The 10,907-nt window shown below is 38.3% G+C and overlaps 1 protein-coding gene across 1 annotated transcript in view; it reads left to right on the forward strand.

The window, feature by feature from the left end:
- Positions 1–8,873, forward strand: part of LOC104273765 (NAD(P) transhydrogenase, mitochondrial-like) — a 32,755-nt gene extending 23,882 nt beyond the window's left edge. Inside the window, 3 exon segments of the mRNA XM_009869191.1 lie at positions 6,615–6,733; positions 7,688–7,803; positions 8,724–8,873. Coding sequence (XP_009867493.1) covers positions 6,615–6,733; positions 7,688–7,803; positions 8,724–8,873 — 385 coding nt within the window.
- The last annotated feature ends 2,034 nt before the right edge of the window (positions 8,874–10,907 follow it).

Genomic DNA, 10,907 nt, shown 5'->3' on the forward strand with positions numbered 1-10,907 from the left:
GGACAATCCAGTTACTTCCAAGCGCATGGAAACACTGATTTCTTACATTTTTGAAAATGTAGCATGGATTTAGTTTTGGACTTATGTTTTGGGATTTTTATTGTTATCTCTATGACTGAGTTCTAACCAAATGTGTTTAGGGTTCTCAGGTTTTTCTCCATTTTTCCAACTACTTCTGAATAATAGAATATGTGGATGGGTACACACATTTACCTACGAATTACTAAATAAAACAGATTAACTTCAATTGTTTGTTTATAACAATTTACAGTAGTCATTCTTTGTTACTCTACCAGAAAGCCTAGTAAAATTTGAAAGGATAAACTGTTACGATACTGTCCCAAACAACCTTAACATACTGCATAGCTCAGCTGGGCATAAGGTGGAAATTACTGTCACTGCTCAGTGGCAGCATAAGAACAATGTGCGTTTATAAAAGTTTCTAGGAAGCTGAAGAATGCTTACTAGGAAAATAGTGTTTATATGTGTGTCAGTTCTCAGTTTTTCTTATAGTCGAATTAAATAGGTGGGTTCGGAATTATTAATGCTGCAGACGGAAGGACAAACGGAGTCCAATAGATCTGTATCAATGCTGTTATAACTAAGAACTGGCAATCCTTGCTGTATCTGACCTGCTTCTGCAAGGCTGCAGGTACATCGGCTCCTGGGGGTTTATTGTAGGTATGCCATTGGTTCTCCTTGGGTCAGCTCAGCTCTGGGTGACGTTATTAGGTCAGTTTGTGATGCTTTGTGGAGGCGGTTGGACACTTGCCCAGCTGGGGTTACTGCATTGAGCTAAGGTTTGGATTTTGCACCTGCTGTGATAAGTCATAGTGGCTGGAAATAGGGAGCCAGTACCAACACTCACGTAAGCGTGCTTAATTTAACTAATTTAATTCATTTTAAATTTAATTGACCTGGTCCCAGCAGAGCCACTGAGCTTAGTTCATGCTGAAGTGCTGTTTCTGAGGACATACTGTTGCTAGCAGTTAGCTATATGCTTTGATGCTAGTAATCTACATAGACATCTACAACGTGTGGTGAGAGCATTAAACTGTGATACTTAAAACAGTTGAGCTACACCACAACTGCTTTATGTCTGGATTCAAGCTGTGTAATATCAGAATGATGCACTTTTCGGTTGATCTAGTTTTTGGTTTTGCCTTCTGTTACCTTGTATAGCGTATGGACCTGCTCAAGCAGGTGCAGATGAGGCTGAAGCTCCTCTCCTGTGAGCACAGGCTCCCTTTCTGCAGAGACTTTCTAGTGACCTTCTGGTACTTAAAGGGGGCTACAGGAAAGAATGGGAGGGACTGTGCATCACGGAGTTTAGAGTGATAGGATAAGGGGTAACAGTTTCAAACTGAAAGAAGGTAGATTTAGATTAGAATTTTAGGAAGAACGTCTTACTGTGGATGTGGTGAGGCACTGGAACAGGTTGCCCAGAGAAATTTTGGATGCACCCTTTCCTGGAGGTGTTTCAGTCCGGGCTGGACGGGGCTTTGGGTAGCCTGGTCTAGTGGGAGATGTCCCTGCCCATGGCAGCAGAGTTGGAACTAAGTGATCTCTAAGGTCCCTTCCAACATAAACTATTCTATGATAATATGATTGTTTGTACTGGAAACAGAAGTGGAAAGATGTCAAAACACAAATAAAATGAACAGAGCAAGGGAAGAGGAAGTGAGGCAAATTGGTGAGGGGAAATTGTTTTCTGTGTATACAGCGTCTAAAGTGTTGAGTAAGCTGAAGTAGGCACTAGTCAGGTGTTATTTAGTTACATCACTCTGTCCAGCTTTGGCGTAATGACAAGAAACCTATCATTACATGGATAAAGTGATCTTGAAACACTTCTGGGTTGGATAGGTGCTAGCTCTTTAGGTATTAATTACAAGAGTGTTATCTAGCCAGTTGTAATAGAAATGCTGACTTTATGAACTATGTATAATTTCCATTCTGAAATTTTTCAGTAAATTTTCATACAATAGTTGTCTTTTTCATACTACTATAATTAACTTCATATTACTTTAACTTCTTTACCCCCTGAATTTAAGTGCTTTCTGTGCTGAAAGTGCTGTCCTAAATGTGATGTATATGTCAGAGGAGTTTTAAATGTAAAAGAAAAATCAAATTGAAGATGTTTCACTCTTTGTATTACATGAAAAAATTTCAAAGTATTAACTTTTCAGTTTGCTATGTTGTCTCTCTAAAGAAGAAAAGTAACCAGAAGAGGCTGATTAAGAAGGCTGTATATAGTTGGTACTCTTGCTGTTTAATTATGAAGTCTTAGTAACAAGGAGGTGTGTGCTACTTCAGTGTATCTGACAATTGGAGATGATTAGCAAACCGCATGGTGAGGGTCAAGAGGAAAAAATTCTTAGTGATTTCTGTGTTTCACTAAAGGACCAGAATAATGTTTCAAGTCAGACATTGCGTGATTGTGAATCTTTGTTACAGGTAAAATACATGTAGTCTGAAATATTGTCATGTAAACAGAAAATCAAAGAGATATAAGATTTCTTCTCAATTTAAAAACAAGTGAAGCAACCTGAGAGAGAGTTCTTGAATTAATGAGTTTAAAGCATATCAAAGAAACTGGCCAATTTTTCATTTGAAAACATTTTTACCATAAAAGATATATGTCTCTTAAAATAATTCCTGTCTTAATTTTTTAAATATGAATGAGGTTCATAATCTGGGAGAGCATACGTGACAATGTTTCTGTCATAATGCACATGGCTTTAAAGCACTGCTGCTGTCATCAGTCAGAAACAAGCCATTGAGCTTTTATTAGACATGTGACCCCTTAAGGATTTCAGCTGTCTCTCTTCCATGCTTACCTGAATTCTGTTTTCTATTGGACAAACTAATGTCGTTTCAGGTCTGTGTAGATCTTTTCTTGTGAAATAACGAAAGCCTTAGAGGAAGCACATTTTTAATGATGCTTTTTGACATTTGTACATTCGGTTTCAAGAGGTACTGATACGCTACTCATATTTGGTTAAGAGGCTCTTAGAAGCAGAATGCTGAGAGTCACTTCAGTGTTTGTCCCAAAAGCTTTTTGTATTAGCAGCTTTCTCAAACTTTGTGAATCTGCAGTATGTGGTTTCAAGCAGAGTCTGTCAAAAGTCTCCTAACTACTGACAGTTCATGCCATAACTCTCCCTGAACAAATATAATTTGACCCTTTCTCTTGTTCTTTCTTTGTCCCTTACCAGGAATGATGAAGTCAAAGGTGAAATTCATTCTCTTGGCAGCTTAAATTTTGGCTTTCCAGCCCTTGAAATAAGATTGGATATGTATATAGTACTTAATAGAAAACTCAAGGGTATTTTGATTTGTGTATTGCCAAAGCAGCTTTGGTCACAAAGACACTCAAATAATTTTATTAGAAACGAAAGAGAATTTTGTTGGAAAATCTAGTTTTGCTGCCAGAAGAGTGATGATTTTCCTCAAGTGTACTTCAGAATAAGAGTTCTCCTACTGTACTGTGATTGAATTTGGTACACGTAAGGACTAGCTGCAGTACTACACATGGCTTAGATTACTGAATGAGTGGTGTGAAATGTAAGCTGTTAATATTTTGTCCTGTATATTTGCTGTCCTTTCTCTGATTCTGGATATTATCCTTTGCAACAGGGTCTCGTATGTTTACTAGCTGAATGCAGTTTATTCTTTGATTCTTCAGAAGCATTCCTTTTAAAGCTGGCTTTTATCTTACTGTCTGACATAGAGCTTAAAATTGTAGTATGTCTAGTATTATGTGGATTAATCATAATATGTCCTTAATTTTGTTGTTGGAGTTGCAGTTGTCTCATCTTCGCATTGTCTTAATGTTGTCTTGCTGATGGAGTGCTCAGTTGCCCTTTTAAGGTTGTATTTGCACAGTGTTAAATTCACAAGTGATCCTGTGTTGATTGGACTGTGAGTTGTGGACCATCAGTGATGTGTTATCCACTCCCATCACAGTGGAATTGAAAATGGAAGTATGTGACTGTCATGGCAAGTTGATTTGTCAGTCTTTCCCTCCTTTCTGAAGAAGCCTGAAATTCTTTTATTGCATTCCTGACTTGCATGGATTTCTGGTCAGAAATCCCAGAATTTACGGTTTTCTCTTGAGTGTTTTCTCTCTTCCAAGGTACACCTAGGCATCCTTATTAAGCATTTAGCTTCAGCCATAAAGAACATGCATTTCTGGTTTGCTTCAGTCAGCATTACATTTGGCAATAGACCCAGAGGTGGAAAGACAGAAAATTCACAGGACAGGAGACATTAATATGCTTAGTTTTTTCAGGGCCAGTAGATGAGTTAGAGTACAATCTGCCCACAAGAAATAGATTTGCTTCTAACATGTCCATTCTAAATTTTGTCAGGTTTTTATTCTTAAAAAACTGCATGCTTGTCTTAAAAGGCCCTGCTGTGACTTTGTGTGACTGTCTGAATTTTTAGTAATTCATAAGCAGTGTATTTTCTCTAATTTGGATTTAAGCTGTTCTGAAAATATTTCTGAAATTGCTATGCTTAAATTGGTATAGCTCCTTAGCTCTCCACCTTCTCTCACTCTCTCTCCTCTTTTTATTTTTTTTTTCTTACTAAGATCAATCATGATAAGAAAGTGGCATGTTAACCTAATTCAGTAAAGCATTGTCTTGTGCTTGAAGTAGAGCCCCTCCTAGTTTTTCTGTTAGATTGGAGTGTTACACTGTGGTAACCATGCATAGAGATACCTGTGTCATTGGCCTAGGGCACTTTTAGATTTAGAACTGGTTTTGCTTCAGTAAGGCTGCGCTCTTGGCCTTTTCATGAGGATGTATAGATTGTGAGCAGTACATTTACTCTGAGGTACTTTCACTTTTCAATAGTGTAAGAGTTATTAATTGTAGAATCATAGATTGGTTTGGGTTGGAAGGGACCTTCAAAACTGTCTAGTTCAAACCCACCTGCCATGGGCAGGGACACCTCCCACTAGACCAGGTTGCTCAAAGCCCCATCCAGCCTGGCCTTGGACACTTCTGGGGATGAAGCATCAACAACTTCTCTGGGCAACCTGTTCCAGTGTCTCGCCACCCTCACAGTAAAGAATTTCTTCCTAACTCTGATCTGAATCTACCCTACTGTAGTTTAAAACCATTGCCCCGTGTCCTCCCACTTGCCCTAATAAAAAGTCCCTTCCCAGCTTTCCTGTAAGCCCCTTCAGTTACTGGAATGCTGTTCTGAGGTCTCCCTGGAGCCTTCTGTTCTCCAGGCTGAACAGCCCCAGCTCTCTCAGCCTGTTCTCACAGGGGAGGTACTCCAGCCCTCTGATCATCTTTGTGGTCCTCCTCTGGACACATTCCAACAGGTTCATGTCCTTCTTGTGTTGGTGGTTCCAGGAGCTGGACATAGTACTGCAAGGGAAGTCTAACAGAGCAGAGGAGAAAAACCACCTTGCTTGATCTGCTGGCCACACTTCTTTTGATGCAGCCTAGAATATGGTTGGCTTTCTGGATTGCCAGTGCACATTGCTGGCTCATGTCGAGCATCTTGTCAATCAGCACCTCAGATTCCTCTCTGCAGGGCTGTTCTCAATCCCCTTGTTGCCCAGACTATATCTGTGCTTGGGATTGCCTTGAGTCAGGTGCAGGACCTTGTACTTGACTTTGTTGAACTTCATGAATTTTTCATGGACTTGTCCAGGTTCCTCTGGATGGCATCCCTTCCCTCCAGCATGTTGACCACACCACACATCTTGGTGTTGTCAGCAAACTTGCTGACGGTGCACTTGATCGCAACACCCGTGTCACTGACAAAGCTGTTAAACGGCTCCGATCCCTGAGGAACTCCACTTATTCTAGGTATCCTTTTGTACATTGAGCCATTGACTGCAGGTCTTTGAGAGTGGCCGTCTAGCCGATTCCTTACCCACCAAATGGCCCATCCACCAAATCAAATGTGTGGTGGTTTCTAAAACCTTCCTCTAAGGAAGAAAATTTATTCGTTAAAAAGTTATCTATCACAAGGTTTTAAATGTGGCACTGCTTGGGAGATGGATGTGAATGCTCGCTGTGTGTGATGTGGCTCAGGCTGATGTTTTTAGCAAGACAAAATGCTAAAATATTCCTTTTACTTTCAAAAGGAATTGAAGAAAAGCTTGTTGGTGTAAGCTGTTGCTGTGTGGAAAATGTACTTTTGGTCCATCTTGCAGTGATGTGTTTCCAGGCATTTCTGTCCATGAGTTACTTCTGTGTTGTAACTAGGAAGTGTCCAGCAGACTCTCCAGAGATGAGTGACAGGTGCAACAGCTTTCTGAAAGAGTCTTCTAATGATGAAAGAATTGAAAATGTACTCCTTGCTTCTTTAGTTTTACTGAGAAATGAGCATATTCTTCTGCATACCTATTGTGTCAGTAATGCTTTTAACTTTCCATAAAAGGAGCCTTGTTCTCTCTCCCACCTGTTCAGTTCCTTGCAACCTCTGGAAATGTAATCACGATATTGTTAAGGTTTAAACATCTAATAATTCACATGTGTACTTGTGTTTAAGAACTTGTAAGCCTTGCAGGTCACAGGTGACAATTTTGGTGTATAAAACAGAGTGGTCAGTACTTACTAATGGTGTTGGACTTTCTTTCCTGTTAGGTTTGGTATTCACCCTGTGGCTGGCCGTATGCCTGGTCAGCTGAATGTCCTCCTAGCAGAGGCTGGTGTTCCCTATGATATTGTACTGGAAATGGATGAGATCAATGAAGACTTCCCAGGTTAGCATGCAATCTATAATTTTCCAGTAGATTGGATTTGATATTGTTAGTTTTTATTTGATTCTATTTTTACATAGCACAGGGTTTTTAAAAATAGAAAAAAATCTCTGTTAGGTCATCCAGTTTCTCTTTGTGCCTGTTGTGATTCCACTGTAAAGGAGCAGAGGTTTTTCTCTTGCAATCTGAGCGCTCTGCCAGTTGATGACAAGTGCGCATAGAGTATAAGAAACAGCCTGACTAAGAAACAGAAAACTAAGAAGCAGAGAATACAGACTGGTACATGTGAATGTGTACAGAAAAGAGTAGATATTGAAGGGAGATTAAATAGGCCTGTAAAACTTGTTTCCCCTACAACGAAGAGAACAAGTTTGGTGTTCTTTAATCACTTGTACCTGTAAAACAAATGACAAATTCTGTATCTTTTTATTACTGTTACAGCTCTATACAGGAAAAATGCTGTTACTTCCTTAGGTGAGGTGTTGTGGATGACTTGACCCTGCCATGTCTTGCAAACCAGTCTAGTATTGTATGGATAATTTCCTGCTTTCTTACATTTCTGTTTGAAAATCAGAAAGTTTCTGGTAAAAGGTTTTTGAAAGAGTATTCAAAGGAAAAGCCAGGCACAAAGAAATTTGAAAGTGATGATACTGTGTGTGTATGAAACTACGTTTAAATATCAAAAGATTTAACTTTGGTGTGGCAGAGTGATCTAATGTGTCTCTTGAAATGTGATTATGGATGCTTGCAGTTTGCTGGAGATAGTTGGTAGTACACTTGGACTCTCATATGTAACTTAGAAACTAAGTTTGTAAAATATTTGTGAATGAAGTTCTCATAGATGTTTGTAGAGTACTTACCACAAGGGATTCTTCTGCCTCTAAAGATGAAATTTAACAGAAAAATGTACATTAGCCTCTCTTCACATTCCAAATTATTTTTCTTGTCTTGCTGCAGAAACTGACTTGGTCCTTGTAATTGGAGCAAATGATACAGTTAATTCAGCAGCTCAGGAAGATCCAAACTCTATCATAGCTGGAATGCCTGTTCTTGAGGTCTGGAAGTCCAAACAGGTGAGATTAACGTAGTTGCATTAGCACCTACCTTAGGTAGCACGCTTTTAAAGACATGGTTTATAGCATAAGCTAACAAGAGTCTCCCACTTCTGATTTCTGTGAGGAGCTTTTCTGCAGGTTGTCCAGCCAAGCAGTCAGTACTTTGCAAGTGTGATACAGTGTTCATGATTTTGTAATCATGATGATGACTGTGGGGGAAAAGACCAATGAAAGTGCTTCTGCTGATTAGGATAAATGAGGCTCTGCTCACAACTGTAGCCCTGAGGCATTTCTATACAAATGCTCTCTTTTTAATGGGAGGTTTGATTTGCAACTTCAACTTCAAAAGTTTTCAACTTCAGTATAAAAATGAATGATAAGTTTGAATAAATTCAACCAACCAGTGAGTGACTGGGTTGAGCAGAGAGCTTAGTCTGCCCAGATTGAACTGACAGTTGAGTTACCTCATCAGTTTTGCTCTTTGAAAGCAACATTGTCTGATCTAAAGTACATATAGTTGAGTGTCCTTAATGTGAAATCTTTGGTCTTTTGTTCTGAACTCACTTGTAGCCTAAGCTCCTCTGTGGATTAGCCATTTAAATACTCAGAGTCATAGGCACATAAATTTATCAGTGTCTTGTGTGTAGCTGTATATTGAAATTTGAGAAATAAACATGTACATCATTAAAGTCAGTAAAGCTGCACAGCTTCTCTGTTGAAAGTGCTGTGGTTAACTAATCTGACATTTAATAGCTAAAACTGGCTGAAATTTATTATAGGATTTATTTTTTTTAAGCCCATATATGAAGTAATATAGAGTAATGGTCCGGATAAGTACTTTGTTTATGGAGGTTGGTTGGAGATGGTTGGAGGTGTTGTCTTTGAGGGTAGATAGTGGATGTTTTTTGCAGTTTCAAACATGAACTCTTCACGTGCAGGTCATTGTCATGAAGAGATCTTTGGGAGTTGGTTATGCAGCAGTGGACAATCCAGTCTTCTACAAACCCAATACTGCCATGCTCTTGGGAGATGCTAAGAAGACTTGTGATGCCCTGCAGGCCAAAGTCAGGGAATCATATCAAAGCTAAATAATGGTTTATGTTCTGCTCATGATTGCGACTACAATTTTACCACAGAGGTCATAAAAAACAAGAGTCAGAAGAATTCTTGCTGTGATAATGCAGCTAGCATTTGGAGAAGACTGCATTGACTCCTAGGAGACATAGTTCAGCGAGGGGATGTCGGCTTTTGTGAAAAGATGGACACATTAGCCTTTCAAACTAAATCTCCTATGAGGCGATGCATTAAGGAATGAGTAAGTGCTTTTTAGATTTTATTGAGCTGTTAGAACCAGGAACTAGCTCATGGTCATCTTTAAGTAGTTGTTGGCTTCCTCCTTCTTACTGTCTTGGAAATTCGCTAAAAAATACTGTGCCAAAATTGTATTCTGTCTTGTCATCAAAGCTGTTCTTTGGCCAGTATGGATGAAATGGCTACTTATTTCCCCAAAAGTTAAAGTAAAATTACAAACAGATGCAAATAGATGCTTACATGTTATGTTTCTTTTGTGGATTGTATGGATGCTGTGAATTACAAACATTCTAAGAAGGTTACTTTTCTTTAAAATACAGTTCCACTGTTTTGTAGTACCCATTTACATTACATAAAATGAAGCACGGGATTTCAGGTACCTCTGCCAAGTGATCTTCAGGCCTGACAAGGTCGCGTACACTTACTTGCGCTGCTTAACTGTTTGAAGCAGCTGCTCAATTCTCCATCTTTTCCAGTTGTTGCCTTTTTAAGTGTCAGAAAAAATATGGTCCAGTTCTGCACAGCCAGAACCATCTTGCATACCTGTTCTGTTCACAGAATTTGGGCCACAGTGTTTCATTTTATAGTCACTTAGACTTTTAACTGTATTTGCTACTTTAAAATTTAGTGATCCTTTCTTAATTAACATGTTTGTGATGCTGGAAAAGGCACTTTTGAAAATATTTAAGATGCTGGAGTTTATTAACATTTTTCTGAATAAATAAGCTATTGAACAGCACAGAAACATACCAAACTTAAAATCCAGTGTTTTGATTATTTTTCTCCCCTATCTAATTAGGAGCACAGCTAATTCCCATAATAAGTTCAGCAATGAATTAACTATGACATAGCAAAAGCAAAACAGCAATCTATGTCAAGTGTACTTGAGTGACACTCTAAATATTTGCCTAGTAAAATGAATTTACCATGTTTCCATAATGATAATAGCAACCATCCACAGTGACGAAGGCTAAACAGAAATAGCTGTACTTGTGTTAGAAAGCATTAATGTCTGGGGAAGACAAACTATTATGAAGTAAGTCTTGAAATTAATCCATCTTAATAGATAGAACAAACAATTTTTGTTACACCATGTATAGAGACCTCATAAAATATAGTATTTCTACTTAGCTACCTCTGGTTTTATGTGAAGATTGCTTAACAGACTTTAAACAGGTAATGCATTAAAGAAATGTAACAATGTAAGAAAGAAGCTACCCTTTTTGCAAATCTTTCTACTATAGTTTGAAATAAAAATTATGTAAGCATTAATATGTTGTACGCTGCAGGAAAAGACTTGTAATTAAATTTAAATTTTAAAACATTGTGGCAGCTATATTGGTATGTAGCATGTGTGGTCTCTTGATTTCATTGTAGTCAACTTTTAGGTCTGCAAAAAACAGGAGAGAAGTTGGAGGAAGGGAAAGACAAGGAAATAATCCTCTCTCCCTGCCCCCTCTCTCAACTAAACAAAAAGGGGATTTAAAGGGATTTAATATCCTAAAGCATTAATTCTTGTTCTGTTAAACTTGAAGTATCTAACTGCGGTATGCAGCATGTCTGAGCTTTTAAGTAACTAATTCAAGACTTAGCTTTCTTAGAAAAAATAAATATGGGCAAACACTTTTTTTCCCTCCTTTTGTATTTGGGGAAAAAACCAAACCATACTGTTAAGTTAGATCAGAGATACAAGTGTTATCTTTAAAACTATGCTTTACTATGGAACACCAATTAATTGTTGAAGTGCTAATAAAAAGTTCATTATTTTTCTCTATTCATCACTGTCTTTTTTCTCTTCTGTTGTGTTCCCT

This window comes from Apaloderma vittatum, unplaced genomic scaffold, assembly GCF_000703405.1.
Source record: "Apaloderma vittatum isolate BGI_N311 unplaced genomic scaffold, ASM70340v1 scaffold12135, whole genome shotgun sequence".
Taxonomy (NCBI): domain Eukaryota; kingdom Metazoa; phylum Chordata; class Aves; order Trogoniformes; family Trogonidae; genus Apaloderma; species Apaloderma vittatum.